The sequence below is a fragment of the Mirounga leonina genome, unplaced genomic scaffold (assembly GCF_011800145.1).
Source record: "Mirounga leonina isolate KUSES-001 unplaced genomic scaffold, KU_Mleo_1.0 Mir_151, whole genome shotgun sequence".
NCBI lineage: Eukaryota > Metazoa > Chordata > Mammalia > Carnivora > Phocidae > Mirounga > Mirounga leonina.
Window position 1 is genome coordinate 98,767,807 of NW_023270377.1, and position 21,551 is coordinate 98,789,357.

Below are 21,551 nucleotides of genomic sequence, written 5' to 3' on the forward strand. Positions count from 1 at the left end.
TTTTGATGATCATCGTCACTGTGGTTTTAAGGGTTAGGTCTAGGTGTGTTATGGCCTTGTTTTTGAAGCAGATGAAAACTTGAAAGATGGAGTAGTGTTATTCAAGTTTAAAGCTTCATGTTATTTTTTATTTTTTTTTATTTTTTAAAGATTTTATTTATTTGAGAGAGAGAGGGAGAGAGTGAGCACAAGCAGGGGGAGAGGCAGAGGGAGAGAGAAACGGAGAAGCAGACTCTCCACCGAGCAGGGTGCTCAACGCAGGGCTTGATCCCAGGACTCTGGGATCATGACCTGAGCTAAAGGCAGATGCTTAACTAACTGAGCCACCCAGGTGCCCCAAGCTTCATGTTATTTTTTAGATTTTTGTACATGCTTTTTTTTTCTCGGTATCTCATTTTCAAATGTGTTTTAAGGATAAAGAATACTTAAAGAGATTAATAAGTAGATTCTCTTTGCTTAAAGTCATTATCCTATTTCAGTAGTTATTTTAGATCTCTTTTGGTGGACAGTGTGTCGCAGATTAAGTGGAGCATTTCAGAAAGCGTACTTAATGGGGAGCTTCCATAATGGATACTCTTTAGCTTTTTCTAATGACTGAGACCACTAGATTAATAACATTTTATAAAAGGAAGTAATAGGAGGAAGCCATCATTGTGTGGTAGAAGAAAAATCTGATCGAGGAAGAAAATTGCTTTTTAGAATGTCCATTTGGTGTCTCATACTTAAAATACACCAATACCTTGCAGTATAATGTAGATCCTTCTTGACTTCCATCCTCAAGCTGGAGGTTGAAGGGGGAGGAATTAGGTGTGAGATGTTTTAGAATGACCTCGTGGAACCTACTGGACAGTTGCATGGATGGAAAGGCATGTTGTGGTAAGGTTTCAGTGTGGTTTATGTGTCGATGTCTCTATTACAATATTCCCATTAAAAGTTTATAAAGGCAGTGATTCGTAGTTTCCCCAGGGTTATTACATTTTCTGAGAGACTAGGCAAACTCGTCCAAATAGAGGAGAAAGCATAAATTATATTTTATCATTCTCTGTTGTGTCTACTAGTCCTCATGTATTTTCTTTCATCTAAACTCAAAAGAGAAAAATTAAGTTTTCCCATCGTCTCTTTCTAGTTTGTTTATTTTCTTGTATGGTGTAGCTGCTGTCTGGCTACCGGTTGAAGCTTCTTGGGATTCAGAAGAACATGTCTTTTCAGAATAGACAAAAGGAAGGTCAGGGGAGGGACACTATTACTTACTGACTGCCTCCTAATGTGCTAGGCCCATCCCTTAACCCCAGGGATCTGTAGGGCAACTTTGGGAGTGAGATTTTGGCATTGTGCCTACTTTGGGGAAATGAGGAGCCTGAGATGAAGAGAGGATGTCATTGAGCCCAGGGTCTCAGAGCCGGTGAATGGTGCAACTGGGTCCAGCATCACAGGCCAGAGAAGGGGAAAGAGGAAGCTCCTCACACTTCCCCATGACTCAGGGGGCCTCTTTTGAAGCTTGCAGAGGAAGTGCCAGGCTTGGATGGAACATACTGTTGTGTGCTGGACATTTGTGGCTGGGGCAGGAGCACTTGACTGAGGTTTCAGTGTACCTCCATTAAGGAGAGGACCAGGGCCTGCGTCTGTCCGTGTGGCGTGGGCACTTTTGCCACAAACTCATATTTAGGAAGGAAAATTCCAAATGTTAATGGCACATTTCAGTTACTTTGTCCCTGCTTTCCTTCCTTTTCCCAGCCATTAGGTCTGTTACACTTGCAAACCTAACTTCATACTTCTCCGTTTGGGGGATTTACATTTACATTTCTTGCTTAAGTGTTTCTCCTGAAAGCAGTGCATTCCACTAGGTACATGGGCACACGGAAGTAGAGAGGCATTTGGAAATCTAGATTCCAGTTGACTCTGCTACTGATTTTGTTGGGTGAGTCATGGCATTTAGTAGATTAGAGTGAAGATACCAGATTTATGAAAGTTGCCAAAGGTGGAAAATGGATTCTTGCACCTCCTGCCCCCAATTTTAGGGAAAATATCAAGGAAATAAGAAGTTAATGATACAAGAAACATAGTGTGTACATGTTTACGTGTGTTTGAAGTATGTATATGTTTTTGTGTACATGTGCTGGTATGCATTTTCAAAACACTCTAGTTCTTACCATCTTAAGTCAGAAAAACTGATAATTGTCCTTTGCTTTTCCTATCCAACTAATATTCATAGACAGAGCAGCTACCTTCTGGAGATTCTGCAGAATCACCACTTTCTGCATGCAAACAGAAGGGTCCCTGGCTATTTGCTATCTTCCCCTATAGCACGTAGTGCTGGAAAATTTGTTAGCAGTGCTTCTGGAGGGACACCCAGTAGAGAACTCTGGTACATTTCCTTTGATCTCATTTTTCTTTTCTTAGTTCTCTATTTTTAATTTAATAATGGCTGGTGTTTCAAGTTGATTAACTTCTCAATGTGTGCAGTGCATTAGAATCAGAGTTAGAAACCTTTTGAACGTTACGGAGGGCTGCAAAGGAATCTTTCTGAGGAATGAAAAGAGGAAAAAGATAACCATCATTGTGTGGGTAAAATAACTAGGGAAATTGACTTGAAAATCGCAAGTAACCAAGTTATATTCATACCTATGAAACTAATATCTAACATTAAAAGAAAAAACAAATCTTTCTAGTTTAGCCAGGCAGTCATTTACCCAGTTCTTGGAGAGCCTTGCAAGACTTCTGCTCCCACCTCCCAAGTTTCCAAGTTTCCATGTTGCCTCTCTCTCTTGGACCAGGCCCTCTACCACTGTGATGGGAATTTTCAGGTTTTTCTTTTTCTGCTTCTAATTTTGTCCTCTGACCACCCGCCAGTCCCCTGTCCCCATCATGTGTTGTTGTACACTCAGCACTGTAAGAGCGAGCACCTCTCTATCTGCTACAAATGCAATGGCATTATTTCCTGATTCCCCAGTGTCTGCAGGGTAGTCTCTGCGATATGACCCTTGCCAACTTTTGTCTTTTTCAGAGTCTTTCTGAAGCTCCCTTTTTGCCTAAAGCTTACAGTTTCCAGGTGATGGTGGATATTTTGAACTGCCCATGCTTTTCCCCAGAATTTCCCTTGGATTAGAAAACCATTTCCACACCACTGACCTGCTGAACTTGGCTCCTACCTCGGGGGCCACTTTTTCCGTGAAGTTTTCCCTACACTCCAGCACCCTGCCTCGCCTTAGCTCATGCCAGGAGAAGACTGGGCCCCCACTAGGCCCTGTCAGTGCCACCCCTAACATATTACTGTATTGCATCATTTCTGTGCTCACTTTGGGGCTAGGATCATGTCTTATTCTTTTTTCTTTTTAAATTCCCAGCAAATAATCAAGAACTTAAGTGTTTATTGAATGAAACGTTGCATATCCTGTCGTAGTTTTCCATGAAAGTCTGTCTCATTCAGTGGCTTTGTTTTTTTCAGCCCCTGCTCCTTGCAAAACATTTGATTTAACTGTTCCTCTTAGTGCATCACTGAATTAAACACACTACCGTGAAAAAGTGATGCCTTAATATTGATGTTTTACAAACTTCTTCTGGTTTTGGCTTGGTATGCTGTAACTGGTCACTGGGAAGTAACTTAAATCTATCCCAAGAAATGTTATTTTGCATCAGAGAGCCCTCCAATTAAGCAGGACGATGTTTGCATATAATGTTACACGGGCATGATTTTAACAATCTCTTGTTAAAATAAAAAAGTCGGGAGAAAGAGAAAAGAAGCCCAGACATACTTATGCTGAGCTCTCAAACGGTGGAGCCTCCCTGTGCCATAGATATTGCTATCAGACTCTGCCATGCCTTTATTTAAAGGGAAGGAAGAAGATGTTAATGGGAAGTGACAAGCTTCCTCGAATTCTCCTTCTCAGTGAGCAACCGAGAACCATGCATACTCAATGGATTTGATTTTTATTGGCAAATCCCAAGGTTGGCAGCGTGGCAGTTTAAATTCCTTTTTGTGTTTTTGCTTTCTCTCCTCAGTTGTCTCTCAGTTGTGAGTCTGACATCACATGCATACAAATCTAGTCAATTTTACTTATTTATATCTGTGCACACACGTCAGTATTCTCTGTGTGATAATTCTTTACCTATGGCATCAGCTGCTGAGGAAAATTGACTTGGAATGCCTGATCTTAGTTGATTTTACTCAGCAACAGGCAAAGGGAGGAGAGAGAGGGAGAGTGAGAGTGAGGAATGACATGAGCTGTTAGTTTCATGACCCCTTGAGAAAAAAAAAAAGAGGTAATATTCATTTAGATGTATTTCAACTGTTAGGCATGCTTATTGCCATTTTAATTTTGTAGGAATTTGGAAATGCTGTCAGTTAATCTCCCAGGATTTTAGAGCTGAGCCTTTTAAATAGGAATATGATATGAAAGTTTTAAATTTACTAACGGTTGTTGGAGGTCCGCATTGCTGAAATTTGTTGTTAATCTCTTGATGGTCTGTGAACCATCTATACTCAGCAAAAGCCTAACTCAGAAGAGTACTTTCAGATTTGTGGATTAGAGCACACATACATCATTGCAGCCGCTCACCCCCAGATGGAGGGGTGACTCTGCGGCCTCTTTTTAATACTGCTCCATTGGTATGCTAGCCTGTGATTTTTGATATTAATTGATTTCTGTTTTTCCTTAAAGGTTGATTGAATACATCATTTGTAAGATAGAGCTAGCCAATGCCAGGCCAGGCAGGGGGTTCCTGATACTCAGGCACTCGGATTTTGGTACAGTAATTTCAAGATACATCATAGGTAGCACTGGACATTTTAAACATTGCTTTCAACCGATGTGACAATTGTGTCTTTATTACTTAATGGCAACATGACCATTCTGTTTTTAGGAAGATTAGCAAGTCAAAGCTGCCTGGCTATTTCCTGTTAAATTTAATCTGTAGAAGTACATTTTCTTTAGAACTTGTTGAAGAATATTTTGGTTCATTAAGGTCTTTTTTTAGTGACTAACTTAGCATTTAAAATCTTCTCCCATTACATGAATAAAATGTTGAAGTTTGACATGTATTTTAATTAAAAATTGGGTGTGAATAATTGGAGTCTCAATCACAAATAGACATTTTGCCTACAGTTATTCATAATTACATGGTTAACATTCAAGATGTTCTTTCCAAAACTAAGAAATGTACCAAAATGACTTCCGATTTTTAAGAGTGAATTTGAATTTTAACCAAAAACGTATAGTTCTTATAGATTATGTTTCCTAAGTTTTCCTATGTGCAGAATGAGGCTTACATGTAGATTTCTATTGCAAGTTTCCCTGTTTTGACAGTATGACCTAGGGACTCATTAGAAGGCCAGGGGGGAAGGGAACGTCAGGACACAGCTCTGGGCGCAGGAGACAAGCTAGAGGCAATAGAATAATCTGTAGGCCGGCTGTAGCCATCCGAACAAACACTGTATGTGGGGTGACCGTATTGTACACATTTATACTTCCAGCTTCTCTTTAGACAGTTTGGGGCATTTTATAGCGCGCTTCATGCTTGTGTGGTTCAGAGAGAACATTGTTTAACTGCCAGCTGGTTTGATGTTTTCAAATCTCAGAGATAGTAGTCGTAGAGAAGTAGCATGAACCATCTAGTCCAAACTGCTAAATTGTGAATCATACACTGAAATAGCACTCTGCCAATTATAATTTGGAATACTGTTGTAATCATTTGCAGTGCTTTCTGCAGTGGTGTTATCTCTTTTTTTTTCCTTTGGGGAGGTAAGTTTAAAAATACGGGTGATTGATGTTAAGTAACTTGGAGAGCTTCTGAAACAATCTTTCAAATGCTTGGGGGGGTTGTAGTGACTCTTTTAGCTTAAGTTTTGCCGGTATAGCATTGGAGATGACTTAATTTTTTTTCTCCTTTTTTCCACAGCTGTGATTGGGTTATTATACCCCTGCATTGACAGGCACCTAGGAGAACCACATAAATTTAAAAGAGAGTGGTCCAGTGTGATGCGGTGCGTAGCCGTCTTTGTTGGTATAAATCATGCCAGCGCTGTATCCTTTCTGCTGTAACGAAATGCATAATCACAAAGCAGCGCCGACAAACCAAAGGTTAAACAGTCCCTTGCACCTGCACTGTTGTCAAAATGTGGTACGTCCCCTTAGCATAGAAAGAATGTGCTCTATTCGTGAAACATCACAGTAGCAGCCTTGCAGTTACTGGGCGGGGTATAGCCTTCCATTTAAATCCCCGAGTTTCAGGATCACTGAGAAGCTTTGCACGTTTAAACATTTTGCATGTTTTTCTTAAATTAGGTTACATAATTCCGTATAGTTTTGGTAACTCCAAGATTGAAACAGATACATTTTCAAAGGATTTCTTTCCTCTCTCTTCATTTAAGACTTGCCAGTGAGGACATGTGGTGGCTTCCGGTGCTGGCTGTTTTTTGGTTTGTTTTTAATTTAAGGAACCTATAATTTTTTTCCCAAAAAAAGGACTCATCTTTTGGTTTTAATCGACGCCAGCAAACCGCATAAATGTTCTTAAAGGTGGCATAAGTGGAAATGTTCAGCTTAGACATTGGCCAAAAAGAACATTTGTCCCTAAGGTACATATTTTTAAAGTTTGATCATTTAGGGTTTTGACATTTTATTTCGTGAGTAATGAGTGTTTTTAGAGTATTCCAGCTAGAAGGGTAAAGTAGCCTCTATTTCCCTTCTCCCCGATACCACAGAAAAAAATGTCCACCCCAAAACAAAAGTTTTTGCCCTCATAAGACTTTCATCCTGTCATCCTCCCTGCTGCTTCTCCTCTTCTCCCCCACCCCTGTCCTTCCTTTGGAGAAGAGAGCCTGTGACTGGCTAGTTCAGTTGTCCCTTTTCTAGAAGATGTGGCTTAGAGAGTGGAGGGGGCAGGAGCTTTGGTGCTGGGAAGAGCACGCAGTGCAGGTCAGGCTGCCCAGGGTTCCCTCTTGTGGCTCTGCACTGGGCTCATGGCTGGTGGTTAGCGGGAGAGAGGGTGGGTCACGTGGCAGGTGGTTTCCTGTGTCTGTTATGGGAAGTATTGCGGTGTTCTGGAGAAGCCTGGGAGAGGAACAAAGGCAAGTGGCAAGGTCCTCCATTCTGCAAACATATTTGCCTTTCTGTTCCCAATTGTGCTAGCCCTTGGGGATCTGTGAATTTGGAAGCCCCCCAGTGGCGGTTACTAATCTGTTTTTCCATTTCCTTTTGTATTAAAGAATTTCCCAACATGTTTAGCTTGGAGGAATCTTTGAGATTTAGGATTTTATAACAAATCTAGTGGTTGGGAGGGCTTCAAAAGATAGACTCATAGAATATTGTACCTAGAGGAAAACTTAGAAATCACCCAGTTCCACATTTTCTTTATTAAAGATAGTAAGACAAATGAAAGCTAGAGGGGTTAGGTACTTCGCCAAGGCACTCATACTGCGAGGCTGGGACAGAACTGAGACCAGACCCCAGAGATCCTGGCTCAAATCTAGGAAGGGTTCCTTCTCCCATTCAGGAGCCCCCTAAGCATGTAAATTTCCCTCCCAACTGGTGGGTTAGGCCGTTCTATCCCAGATGTTTCAGGTGTTTTTAAGTAGAGAAATTTAGATAGCCTTTTCTGGAATTTAAAAACCTTTATATATCTAATTTAAAATTTTTGCTTCAGTCATTCTTTTCTTTCTCTGTCAATGAGATACTTGAATATAGCAATTTTTAACTGTTCTGTCCGCCATTGAAGCAAAGTCCAAAATGTCTGCAAAATTTATAACATAGACATAATAATATTAGGTCCCTTAGACTAGAGAAAATCCCATGGCACTATTTTTCAGGTAGAAGTATTTTACCTATTTACCCTAGAAACCTTATTTTCCTCTGACCCTTAATAAAGTTAATTTAGTTATCAAAGATAGAACTCAGTGAATATCAAATTCTACTGTTTATAAGAATGTTTATTGCATAGAAAAATCAGAACATATAACCTTTCCTTTGGAGTGTTAGGTATAATGTCTGCTAAAGAATAAGGAAAGCTTTTGCAGAAAGCATACCATAAGCTATAGGGTTTTTTGGGGTAAATCAAGCCTAATCAAGAAATGACCTTGAGGGAATGGCCAGCAATAGTCCTCCGATGCTGAGAAGTAAGTGAAGAGGGAGTTGGAGATACTAGCTGGTGTGGTAAGGGTGGGGGTGGCTGGTAAATGATGGGATGTTAAAGGAAGTGGGGAAGTAGTTTTATATGCATTTTTTGAACTTCTCCTCTCTTCTCTGTAGTTGCAGCATGGCCAGTTAGTTTGGCGAGCTATCTAGTTTCCCCTGGGGAGCTGGATATAGAGCCAAGATGTGGCCTTTGGGACATAGATAATGCCCTTTTAATGATATTTGAAATTAATTCCTTTAGTGTAATCCTCTAGCAAAGAAATGAGAAAATTGAATTTGTAAAGCTTCATTTTGCCCAGAGATTTTGGAGTAGAAAAGGACCGCACATTTGTGAATAGATGCTTAAGTAAGTGACGGAAATAAAATATCATTTGAGCAAACTGTCCTATACCAGAAAGTCTCAGGCACCAAAATAGCTTGGCAGGTTGCAAGATAATGTTCACTTCAAGGCTTTATCCTCAACAAATTAAAACTAGAACAGTTGACATAATAGAAAGGGATACTGTGTCCTTGGTCCTCTTGTTTCTGAACTGCATTATTATAAAATGTGTCTGTCAGTAAATCATATAGAGAATGTGGTACCCTGTTAAATAGCTGTCAACTCTTCTATTTTCAAGTTCTTGTATGATTCGCAAGTAATTCTGAACCTGTTTGAGAAGTAATATTGGTTTCTTTTTTAGCAAAAGTGCGTTCCTTTAGCAGTACTTGTGTTCTGAGACTTCTGGTTACGTTTTTAGCAAAGAAAGCATTTCTCAAATAATGGGTCTGATCTTATAATTGTGAATGTAGAAAGAGGGCTTTTTTGGGGGGCTGGGGGGAACTACAAGTAGGTGGGATCTATTAATGAAATATCATGCCCTCTGTGTATCTTTAGTAAATATCAGAGACAGTTTTAATCTCACCCAGTGTCCTGCGTTGTATGAAAGGACTGAACTCACCCTAGAATAAGCAATCAAGTCCCATCTCAATAGTAACATCTCTTATTTTAGAAAAATGAACAGGTGGTATTATTTGGTTACAAGTTTTAAGATGACTCTTTAACACTGATCTCAGAAAGTAGATTTTGATAACAACATACAGTTGTCTCTCACACTGGCTGCACTCTCCATTGGACTCTGGTGGACCTTTGATAGATCTAGAAGTGGTTTTGGCCTTGGAGTAGGAATTGCTTTCTTGGCAACCTTGGTCACTCAACTACTAGTCTATAATGGTGTTTATCAGTAAGTATTCTTTTCGGTGCTTTTGCTAAAAGAAATAAATGACAACTGATTTCAGAATTGAGATTTAAAAATTGGGTTAACCACTTTAATGTACAGAGTAACTTATTTCCATTGTAATTTTCTTAATGATTATCGTTGTATACTTCCTCTATGGGTTGTTAAAAACATTTCTGTTATTCTAGATATACATCTCCAGATTTTCTCTATGTTCGTTCTTGGTTACCGTGTATATTTTTTGCTGGAGGCATAACAATGGGAAACATTGGTCGACAACTGGCAATGGTAAGCTGATGCTTATTTCATCTGTTATTGAGATGTAAGACAAGTTTTCTCCAAGCCAAGCACACTAAAAGTCGAAGGAACCACTGGGTAGAAAAGCTAAAATGTGTTACGGATATGGTGATAGGACTTACTCTCTAATTTTTTTTTACTAATCTGTAAAAAAAGACGCTGTTGGTCACCTCTGTCATGGATGGCAGGGCCAGGAACAGCATCCAAAGGCCACAGCAGTTTCACAAATAAGTGCTGTCACTTACATTATTGTAGCCAGCTAGGAGAATTGAGTGGCTGTCTTTTTGATAATCTGGCCACCCCATTATCTTAAACCCATTAGTTTCCTTTATCTTGAATTGGGGGTACACATCTGTAGCTGTACTTCTAAAATACTGTTTTTGACCAGAAGATTTTGCTAACGTAATAGACTTTTCCCCTTGAAATTGTAAAGTGATTTGAGAAAATATTACCTGAATTCACCATATCAGTCCCGTCCTTAAGTTCATGACCTTTCCTTTGCTGATTGGCCTTACCAAGCACTCAGAGAAACCTATTTTGCCTCCCTTTGTGTTGTAGGATTGATCTGAATCATACTGTTATTATTTGCTTGTAATGCAGAAACCTTGTCTTTTGCCTGCGTTTCCATGTCTCTTTTACTTCTCGACCTGTGAACTTTCTTTTTCCCTATCACATTCGTCATTTGCTTCTAATCCTTGCATAACTCTCAGATTCTTTGACAAATAAAGTGGGCATACATTAATAAAGTATCAATTTCTAGTCTGTGTGGAAATTGCTATTCAAAATAAACATTAATCTGTTAACCTTTTAACCTTTTAATTTTTACAGTATGAATGTAAAGTTATCGCAGAAAAATCTCATCAGGAATGAAGAAGGCAAAAATATATCTTTTGTACAGAAAAACAAGATGAAAAGGGCATGTAAATGATAGCTATATCAACAAAGCTTCGGACTGTAAAATTGCCAGGATGCAGTTTTTCCCTTGATTGGTGTATATATATGTGTGTATGCGTGTGTGTGTATGTGTATATATAGATATATATGTATATACACACACACATACACACACGTACATGCATGTACATGCACACATGCATATATTACTGCAATCTGTGATTGCTTCATGTGTAAAATCAGTTACAAACCTTGATGTATTTGACTTAAATAACTAAAATATATATGCACTACATGAAACAACGTGTTCATTAATAGATGAAATTTTTTAATTAATTTTTTTAAACATACCATATATTGTATCACAATGTTGATGTGCCAAAATACTGTTATTGTCACGCAGAGTATAAGAATGCTTGAACAGTTTATAAACTTAGTGAAATAAAATAAGAGGAAAGCCAAAAAAGAGAAAGAAAGAGAAAAGTGGAAAGCTGGTATATTCTCTTTTGCTTACTGTTGTGCCTTTTCATTTTTCTAATCACAGCAGTATGAATTATGGGTGCCCTGACGTGTGGTTAGTTTCTATTTTAATGTTGTCTCAGAGAGCTTGGGGTATTTTAAGTGATAATGAAAATGAACTTCCATAGAACATTTTCAAACCTGCATTACTGGAGAGAGTCCAAAAAGGAATTCTACTGGAGATAAAAGCAATGAGCAGGAGAGGGTTATCAGCGTTAAATTATTTTAAGTCTGAGTCTACAAGGCTATATATAATTAAAAGAAGGCACTGTTGGGAAATTTAGCTAGAATAAATATGTTATAGAAATACCAAAATGACTTTTAGCAGTGCCACAAGTGTTAAATGATACTGTCATTTGCGGTACAGTAACCCATTGCTTTTGCACATGGAACACCCAAGAAACCCCAAACAGATCGACATGAAGTTTCTAATTCTCTTGGGTTCTGTAATCTTTTGGGTTCTACGAAGCAAACCACATTAGCTGGGCTGGGTCACGTGACTGTCAGTGGAATGCCATCCGGGAAATGGATGAGCACATCTCTTTTTACGTATTCATATATCCATTGGTGAACAGTTCGAGCCTGTTCCAGAATGTGCTGAGTATGGCATATACTGTGCATGTTAAAGATCTCGATAGCAGTTTTGTGCATATCTTTCCAACAATGGGAACCATTTAGGTGTGGTTTAAACATATTGTTAGTTAACTTTTTTCTCAATTTTTATTTTTGAAATTGATGACACTTGTCTGATACACAAGGGTGGAACTTTCTGCTTACTTTGGGTTTGTGTGTCTGTGTGTGTATGTGTGTGTGTTGGATGGAGTGAGAGAGAATGTACATGTAGAAATGTATGTGCATGTGCCCATGCTCTCATAATATGTCAACTAGATATTTTTAAAACCATTGCTGTCAGACTGAGATCTCCTATGCCAAACTTTAATCTGCTTTTACATTTTAAGGCTGAAAGTGTGAAGATCCTAAAGGGATTTCATATTGAATATATGTACACAATCTTAACTATAGTGGTGGTAAACATACTACTATAATTTATTATTCTATCTTCCAGATAATGTTATTCATTTAGAACAAATAAGGTATATTTTTAGAATCAACTTTGTAAGCACTATAAATCTTTAATAAGTTATAAGGTCTATGATGTGTTTACTTTGAAAATTGCTGTTAAAAGCAAGATGTATTAAATATATAATTATCATCTTGGTTAAGAGTCTTTTTTTCTTCCTCGTGCTAAATCTTAGAATCTAATACTGAGGATTAGTTTAATAAAATTAATGTGTATGGTTGAATTTGCTAAGAAATAATGAAAGGAAACCAAGTCTGATGTTCCAGGAATTGAATGATTATCCCACTTGGGAATTCTCAAGTTATTTTCAGATCATCTAGAAAATAAGAAAAGATATTAATGGCAAAAAGTAAAATTGTTTTGCTATTTTGATAAGCATGTAAATATATTACATCCATTTTTTTGCAACGAAAGAAAGCGGTAGACATCTTTTAACATTGCTACATAGACAGCGCTTCCTTTTATTAAAGTTCTGGAAAGCAAATGCTTGAAAACTGAAACTATAGATTCTACAAAAGCACAGGAAAACAATTAAAATTAGCTAGCCAGAATCCTGCTAATACTTGTGTTATAAAATTTATTTGTTTGCACTGAGCTATTTTACTTTAATCAAGGGCACTGGAACCTCTTAGTGGTGCATACATTCACACGTCTTATATTTTCTAGGTGTAATCCAGACTTGGTCATTATTAAATAGCTCTCCAATCATCTTGGCTCACTTGCCTGCCCAGTGAAATACAGTTGGCCCTTGAACAACGTGGGAGTAGGGGCGCTGACCCCTGCACAGTCCAAAATCTTTGTGTAACTTTTGACTCCCCCAAAACTTAACTACTCATAGCCTTACTGGTAACATAGTCGATTGCCACATATTTTGTGTGTGTATTGTATATTGTGTTCGCATAATAAAGAGGGAGAAAAGAAAATGTTCTTAAGAAAATCATAAGGAAGAGAAAATACATTTACAGTACTGTACCACATCTATAGAAAAGAAATCCACATATAAGTGGACCTGTGCAGTTCAAACCCATGTTGTTCAAAGGTCAACTGTGTGTTCTTTGTAAGGTAATTCTTTCAGTGATGGTCTGTGTGTAGTAGAGTCCTAGCTTTGCATGTCTGGAAGAATCTGCTTCATTCTCCCAGAACAGTTTAGCAGGCCTTAGATTTCTAGGTTCATAGTTCCCACCCACCCCCCGCCCCCATTATGTTGAAGACTTTTTTTTTTTTGAAGATTTTATTTATTTATTTGATACAGAGAGAATGAGAGACAGAGAGCATGAGAGGGAGGAGGGTCAGAGGGAGAAGCAGACTCCCTGCCGAGCAGGGAGCCCGATGCGGGACTCGATCCCGGGACTCCAGGATCATGACCTGAGCCAAAGGCAGTCGCTTAACCAACTGAGCCACCCAGGTGCCCTATGTTGAAGACTTTTAACTCATTGTTTATGCCATCTAATGTTGCAGATGGTAAATCTGCTATTAGTGTGATTTTTCTTTCCTTTGTAGGTCATCTTGTTTTTTCTCTCCAGGAGCTTTTACACAGTATTTTCTTTATCTTCATCGTTACTCAGTTTCAGTTTGACTTGTTTAGCTTTAGATTTGTTTTTACTTTTCTTGCTTGCTAATCAATATGCACTTTATTCTGTGTGCTTACATCTTCAATTCTGGGAAAATTTTCAAATTGGCTACATTTTGGAATCATATGGGAACTTGTAAAAGTATGCTGATGCCGGGTTCCCACCCCCGGAGACTCTAAAATAATTGGCCTGGGGTGTGCCCTGAACATGAGGATTTTCATAAATTCCCCAGGCGGTTTTAATGTGCAGCCCAGATTGCCAGTCATTGGTGTAGACGCGTATAAGATGAGGGGAATGTTCGAGGTGAGAGAGAGATCCTAACTTTGGGAACGAAGGGTGAGGGACACACTGAGATACATGTTGGACTAAGTCATCTGAACTTGATGACTTGAGTGTGAAGGGTGAGGAAGAGAAGTGTGACTTAAAATTTCTTTCTTGGAAAACTAGGTGGATGGTATTCCCATAAACCAGAGAGGAATGCAGAGAAGCAGGTGAGCGGGTAAAGTTAATGAGTTTGATCAGTTGAGGTGGAGCTATGTCCGGGACATTGGTAAAGATGCATCGTAAGCAATTGGACATTTGAGTCTGGGTTATTAGATGAAAATGAGGGAGCTTGTCGTTGTCATGTGTCCATGATCTTGGAAGCTGTGGAGGTGGATGAGATCCCCAAGGAGCATGTTACAGCAAATGGAGACGAGATCTGAGGACTACTGGCGTGTTGGCAGAAGAGCTGGTGAAGGAGGTGGAGGGGGTGTGGTCAGAAGTGGGATGAGAAATAGAAGAGTGATGTGCTTGAAACCAGAGCCACTTTGTGGCAGAGGGGAGCTGGTAGTATGGAGTGCAGTTGGAAGGAATTACTAACCTTAGAGATAAGGGAGATGTGTCTGATTGTTTTATGTTGAAAAATGCTTTTCCTAACCTACTTTAGCTTAACATTTAAAATATTTCATTGTATACCAATAGCTTACAAAATATATTTGGGACAAGTCTGATCATATACTAAGTCATATATTACAAGTGAGGGGAGCTGGGGTTAGCTAGAGAACTTTGAGGGAATGGTGGAGATTTGGACAGCCTCTACAGGGACTGACTAGAGATGAAGAAAGAATTTCTAGAACATTTTGAGGCCTTCAAGGACTCCGGTGAGGCTCAAGATGAGATTCTTGCAGTGGAGCCAATCAATATGGATGTGCCATGTCTTGGGGGCCGGAGAGGGCCTCAGTACCCCAGGAGTTTAGGGCAATTGTGATGGGATAGATTGATTCTCATTGGGAATTTATCAGAAGACATGGCACAAAGGCTATGTGAAAAATGAATGGAGGCTCCTAAAGAAAGATCAAGGGATCTTTTATCATGGGATCCAGGCAAATTGGGGAAGGAAGTTGAATCAACAGTGCTGACTTAACAGTGTGAAAGAATAAGGTGAGCTAAAAGGACTGCATGCCCTGAGGTAAAAAACCCTTTTTCACAAGAAGGGTGAAGGCTTGGGGTTTGTAGTCAGGAATTTAGTGGAACATTTCCAGATCCTGAGGTCCAAGGTGTGATCTAAACAGCTTTGTCTACATAGTTCACCAAAGTGGGTGGAGATGCACAGCAGTGGAGTGGAGACCCAAGGCCTGGGTGCCCAGCTGTTAACGGCAGTATTGGTGTTACCTGGAAGGACCTCAGAGGTCAGGTGGAAAGGCTGGTCTTATCTGTAGTCCTCCCAACCATTTGAATGAAATACTTATCCAGATGCCTTGATTGGATTGGGATTTAAATAGAGTCCTTTCTCCCTTTTTTTATTTATTTATTTTTAGATGTTTTTTTTTTTTTTTTTTTTTTTCCATCTGAAATTTCACCACAGGTTGTGTAGGAGGATGTCTTTTTCTACTAATCCTATTCAGTCAGAGACATTTCCTCTTTACTTCAGGCCTTTTTTTGGGGCGGTGGGGGGTGGATTGTTCTTATTATTTCTTTGTTCTCTGTTTTTCTTCTCTTTCCTTCTCAAATTCCTATATTCAGAAGATCTTTGACCTTTTGTTTCTGTTTTCTATATATCCCTTAGCTTTTCTCTGTTGTGCTATACTCTAGAAGAATTACTTAACTGGATCTTCCAGCTCTGTGTCCACTCAGCATTCAACTGTCACTGGGTTTTTAATTTCAGTGATCACACTTTGAATTTCCAAGATCTTTATTTTATTTTATTTTTTTGTGGAAGTGTGTCGTCATTCTTGTATTTTCTGGGGGTATTAATTATTCTACTTTTTTAAAGTTCTGAACTTTTCAGCCTGTACCAGCCTGTCTGTGGATGTGAGTGCTCTCTTGTTGGCCTTGGGTGCACTGCCGTGCTTCTATGAACTTAGTCCTCACTCTTACCACTTTCACCTGGGGCAGATACTGTGTTGTCTCTGTCCGGTCCAAGATGGGGGAGAAGGAGTGTAGAGTCGGCCAAATGGCTGCTTCCACAAGAGCCTGCTTGAACCCATCAGGTCGGTTGGGTATTTTCATCTCTTGAGAGTCAGCTACCTCTGACCAGAATGTCTCTGGTTTCATTTTTAGCAAGTCCCCTCCCTCAGGGTCTTTGAGCTGTCGTTTCTCTCCATCTATCTGCTGTCAGTTGTTTTCTTGCTTTCAGGAGTTCCTTATAATGTCTGGTCCATGGAGGATACATCTTATTTGGCAGTATAGTTGTGGATTCCTTTTCTTTTTAATTTTTTGTTGTTGTTTCTAGGAATCTAGGATAGGAGAGAGAAGCTACAGCTTAAGTGGTCTGTCTCCCTGATTCAACTTTCTCCACTCCTTTTTTTATACCATGAAATCATGCCATCTGCCTGTTCCTTTGTCTTTATGTTTCAAAAACTCAGTTTAGTTAGGAGCTGAGATAAATAGGTTAAGTCAGTGGCTTCTTGTTTGGCCTCAATAAAAATAAAAATTGAGATATTGAGATTATTTTTTCTCTCGAGATACATTTAGTTTGTTGAGTTCATTGTGCCAGGGGGTTAAGTATACTAGTATCTGTTCCTTTATGCGTCCCTTCTTTTTACCACTGATGAAATCTGTGAAGCCTGTCAGCTTTCTTTGTGATTTACAAGACAGACTTTTCCAGGGTACATCAACTGTTCTGAAGACAATGTTGTTAAGTATCAGATTTGGCAGATCAGATAGAGAATGATGTGCCTGGGAAAGAATGGGCTATTGATGAGCCTCGTGTCCAAACTGATTGCCATATATGGGCAATTTTTCCCTTTCACCGTTTCCCTGGCTGCGGACTCGGTGAGGATTTCATGAACAAGGGGCAGTTTTGATTCCAAATCGAAACCATGCTCTGGTGCAACTGCGTCCTTCTGTTCTGCTTTCATGGCAGGATTTGCAACTGCTAATCTTCCCGTGGCTTCCCCAAGGTGGGCTTTAAAAGTAATGAGCCCTTAGGAAGTATACTGCCATTTAAAAATAATCCTTTTTTATTACTGCTTGCTCTGACAACAATAAATTCACTCCGCAGTACTGTGTCTCCATATGATTGTTGTGTTTGCAAGATTTGTCTCTTTCTTAGAAAAACACTTTTTAAGGAAACTTGTACAGAATGTGATCATGGACTGATTCATTGTGATGAGCAATTGAGGAGACAAAGGAAAGCAAAAACCCAAGTGCTGAATCTGTTTGTTTTAGAAGAAAAGTTTCTAAAATGCATTCCCTGGGAATTTCTGCCACTGAATGAAACTCATTTCTATTTCCTTTATAGTCATCACATGTCACTCCTAGATCTTCTGGGAATGTCTACCCAACCAAAGTATGACAGTAGGAGTTCTTTTTTGAAAAAAAAAAAAAAAAAAAAAACCTTCCTGCGTTTACAAAAGCCTGAGATTTTCCAGCAGGACATTATAGAAAGACAAAGTGCTCCCCCATCATTTTAGGATCAGCTGGGCGCAGCTGCTGTGTGGAGTCTCTGCATATTGGCTTGGGGAGCTCGTAGACTGACACTCGAAGATGAAGCTTAAAGATGTTTGTAAAGACAAACCTTTGTGGAATTCCTGTGCCTCACACCTAGTGCGTGTCAGTGTCACACCTGCCTAAGAGAAAGCAGGTGAAGCACATCTTTCCAGAATGTATGTGAAATTCATAATAAGGTTGAGTCAGGTTCAGCTTTTTTTTTTCTCCAGAAAGAATAAATCTGTGCTCCTTAAATGTTTGATAGTATTAGTTCTGGTTCTGGCTCCACCTAACTGTAACGGGGCTGGGATGTGGAAGAATCTGTAAGAGTAAGAGCATGGTGTTAACCCGCTGTCCCTGGAGGACAGAAGAACCACAGACGGGTGATCACTGGTAGTGTCCCCCACGGTTGGTGTAAAACGTTTTCTGGCACTCTCCGCCCGCTAGCGTGTTTTCCGTCCTAAGTGATTCATAGTGAGCACAACTAGGAGAAAATAAAAGACTTTTTTTGGTGGTAAAATTAAAATTATAGTCTTTAAAATACATAACATATAAACTTAGCATCCAAGTTCTAGAATGGTGGGAAAGAAGGAAGGGCCTCACCTTTGCCTTTTTCTGTCATCTAAAAGAAGAAGTGACCAGGGCTGGGGGGTGGGGACAGCGCCTGGGTGGCTCAGTTGGCTCAGGGCCTGTCTTCAGCTCAGGTTGCGATCCCAGGATCCCGGAATCGAGTCCTGCATCGGGCTCCCTGCTCAGTGGCGAGTCTGCTTCTCCCTCTCCCCCTGCCCCTCTCCCCGCCAACTCTCTGCTCTCTCTCTCAAATAAATAAATCTAAAAAAGAAGAAGAAGAAGTGAGGGGAAGGAAATGAATCAGGTGTTTGCATTGTGCCTCCTGTGACCATCCCTACCACGCCCTTCCAGATACGGACTGTGTTAAACCTGCCAACGTCCGTGTTCTGAAAGGCTGAGCAGGATTTCAAACTCTGGTCTGACTTGGCTCTAGGACCAAGGATCCTCCTCCTCACCACAGGGCGCTGGCCCTGCCAGGCCCTGCCAGGCCCTACAAGTGGTTTCCCATAAGTAGTTTCAACAGATTTCTCTGGCCATCCCTTAGAGTGAGTGACTTGGAGGCATTTCTGACTCGGATGCAGCCTCCATTTCACAGAAGCAGCTTATGGTTAATCCGCTACTCCACTCTGGAACCTGGCTTATTTTAGAAAGCTAATGTAAGTATTCTGAGAGAGCCTAACAGCTTCAGCTCTCCATGAATGCCTAGACATGGACCTTGAACCTCTCTTGATAATAGATGTTCTACCGCAGCCTCCTCAGGCGCAGTCCCATGTGAAAGTCTGATAGACTAGAAAGGGGATACAATTTTTTTTAACAGGTTTTGACTTCTGACCTTTTAAAAAGTTCAGTCTGGGAGACGGCTGTGTGAATTATTAATGCTGGGTGGTATTGTTTTTGATGTGCCCCGTAATACATGAGTCCTGGCCTTGGGGCATCTGTGCAAATGCGGGGGGCGGGGTTGTATAGACGGATGTTCTGTAAGAGTAAGAACATGGTGTTAACGCGCTGGCCAGGAAAGGCCTCCGAAGGGTGGGGACACAGGTACTGATGAGGTGTGAAGGAAGGGTCAAACTCAGCTCGAGGAGGGGAGGGCATTTCTTGGTGGCGTGGGATGGACAGGAAAACAACATGGGCAGACAGGTGAATGTACTCTGGAGAATCCAAAATCAAGTCTGGAAGTAGTGAAGATGGCAGGTAGAGGAAGTGGTGGGAGGTAGGACGTCAAACATGGGGACTGACTTCTCTTTGAGGGTTTAAATGACTCCCGTAAAGCCTGCAAGCCCGCATGCTTCTTGGGAAGAGTCCACAGCTGCCTGTGGGGGTTATTCCAGAAGGCTTACAAGTTGAGACTGCCCCATCTGCCACAGTTCATAGCATCCCCATTATTTATCAAGTCACCATCATGATCAGACTTTTCTTGAAAAAGAATGTTCTGAGGCTAATTCAGGTATGATCCTGAGGTTTGGTAGAGTGTATCAGGGAAAGAGCCAGCCTTGGAATCCGACAAACCCAGGCTTGAACGCCCCATGAGTTCCTTATAGACTGGGACCCGGGGCTAGTCCCCCAAGCTTTCTAAACCTCAGTTTCCTCGTCTATGAAATGGAGATACACTATCATCTTCTTTTGAGGCCTCTGAACATCAAATGCAATAATATGTAATGTAAACAGGCATCCATTTAAATATTTGTTCCTCTCCTTTTTCTTCTTGTTCCCACTTCAAAGTATGGGTACTGAGCCAGCACGTTAGCATTTCCCTTGCATTAAGATACTCTCCTAATGTTTCTGTCGAAATGAAATCATACACAAATCCACATGCCAACCAACCACCACCCACAGACTCACTTGTCAGGTTCCTTTCAGGGACCAGGTTCCTAAGGAAGTAGGGCAGGGAAGTGGCTCGTTGTGATTATACTGAATAATTGATTGTTGGGCTGGAGCCTTGGCCAGGTTAGGCTGGGGAGTGTCATCCACGGAGAGAAGCTCAGAGAAGGTGTCACAGGACGGCATGAGGCCACCAGCGGAAGGATGTGGGAAATAGGAGATAGGTTTTGTCAGCATCTTATTTTTGCCTAGGGATGATGGCTCTCTCCTCATACTTTTCAGTGTCACCACTGTGAGACTGCAGTTTCCCCAAGAAGGAGTTACATTTTAATTAGCCATAGATACCCAATTTCTGATATATCAGTCCTTTTCCCCGGGCCTCCTTGTTTCCAGTTTTTTGCTCATGTCCGCCACTTGCTACTCCTTTTATGTGTATCAGAAGGAAACCACCAAGCAGCCTGGAAATCCTATTACCAGACCTCCAGATATTAATTGTCGAGTTCTCCCCCACGGTTACACAAGTGCTGAAAAAGTGGTTCTCGTTCAACAGTGTCTTATCAAAACGCCAGGCACAGTTTGTTTTTGACATTTGCTGCTACTGTTAAATAATAGTCTTGCTTCTGTCATAGCTAATGTTGACTTGAAGGCATTTGGAGGGCATTTCTCAACTCTAGCCTTAACAGTGAGACCTGGGTCTCGACAGATATATTTTTTTATTTTTTTATTTTTTGCTTGCCCAAGGCAACTGAATGTAAGGGTTGCAACCTTTGCTTTTCTAACCTCAAGAAAATTTCAAATGGGCACGCACCAGTTGAAACTTTAGATGAATCGTGTGCATGCTCTTGCGCTCAAACATAAATACACACACACACACACACACATACACAAGCTGGAGTTCTTGAAGTTTTGCCATCCTAGGAGTGACGTTTGAATCCATTAAATAGTACCTCATTTTAAGGCCTCTTAAATCCTGGCTGTTCTGCCTTGGTAAACCTTTATCTGTTAGAATGTCATACTTAATTACAGGTCTCTTTAAAATCAATAAGCAGTTTTATTGTTTCTGTATTTGCAATGGCGCGAGCCCTTGAGCACTGCCCAGCTAACAGCATGCGCCGCGTGCCATCTGCCAGAGGGAATCTGGGCTCTTAACACATAGCACTTTCTTCTCTGGCTATGTCCATTAGAAATTTAATTTATGCTCTCTTCCCCACTTCTGTGAGAAAGCATCTCTTGCATTTTACCCCGAATGTCTTCTAGACAAATGTGTAGAGACCTTCTAAGGGCATTGCAATTTCTGAAATGTTCACCATTTGTGAGATAATAGAGGGGAGACTAAAACAAAAAAAATTGGGCAAAGCAAGTGAAAATTGTACAAGAATTCTGTGGAATTGCGTGGGAGTTGGCATTGATTGTATGTGAAGAGGCCAAGAAATGCACAGTTGGTTTCAGAGTAAATACCAAAGGAATGGTTAATTAGACTGTTCTGTTTTGCAGTTTCAGAAAAATAGAAGTATGCCAATCATTAGCATTTTCAATAAGTAAG

At 40.3% G+C, this 21,551-nt stretch overlaps 1 protein-coding gene across 4 annotated transcripts in view; it reads left to right on the forward strand.

Annotated features, from left to right (window-relative positions):
• Nucleotides 1–21,551, forward strand: part of INSIG2 (insulin induced gene 2) — a 55,489-nt gene that overhangs the window by 7,342 nt on the left and 26,596 nt on the right. For 3 of the 4 annotated variants that reach the window (XM_035008170.1, XM_035008171.1, XM_035008172.1), the window contains exons 3-5: nt 5,896–6,020; nt 9,183–9,349; nt 9,532–9,631. In XM_035008170.1, coding sequence (XP_034864061.1) covers nt 5,896–6,020; nt 9,183–9,349; nt 9,532–9,631 — 392 coding nt within the window. Of the gene's footprint in view, nt 1–5,895; nt 6,021–9,182; nt 9,350–9,531; nt 9,632–10,468; nt 12,272–21,551 lie in introns of those variants that run through there. The other variant, XM_035008173.1, reaches the window with a different exon arrangement.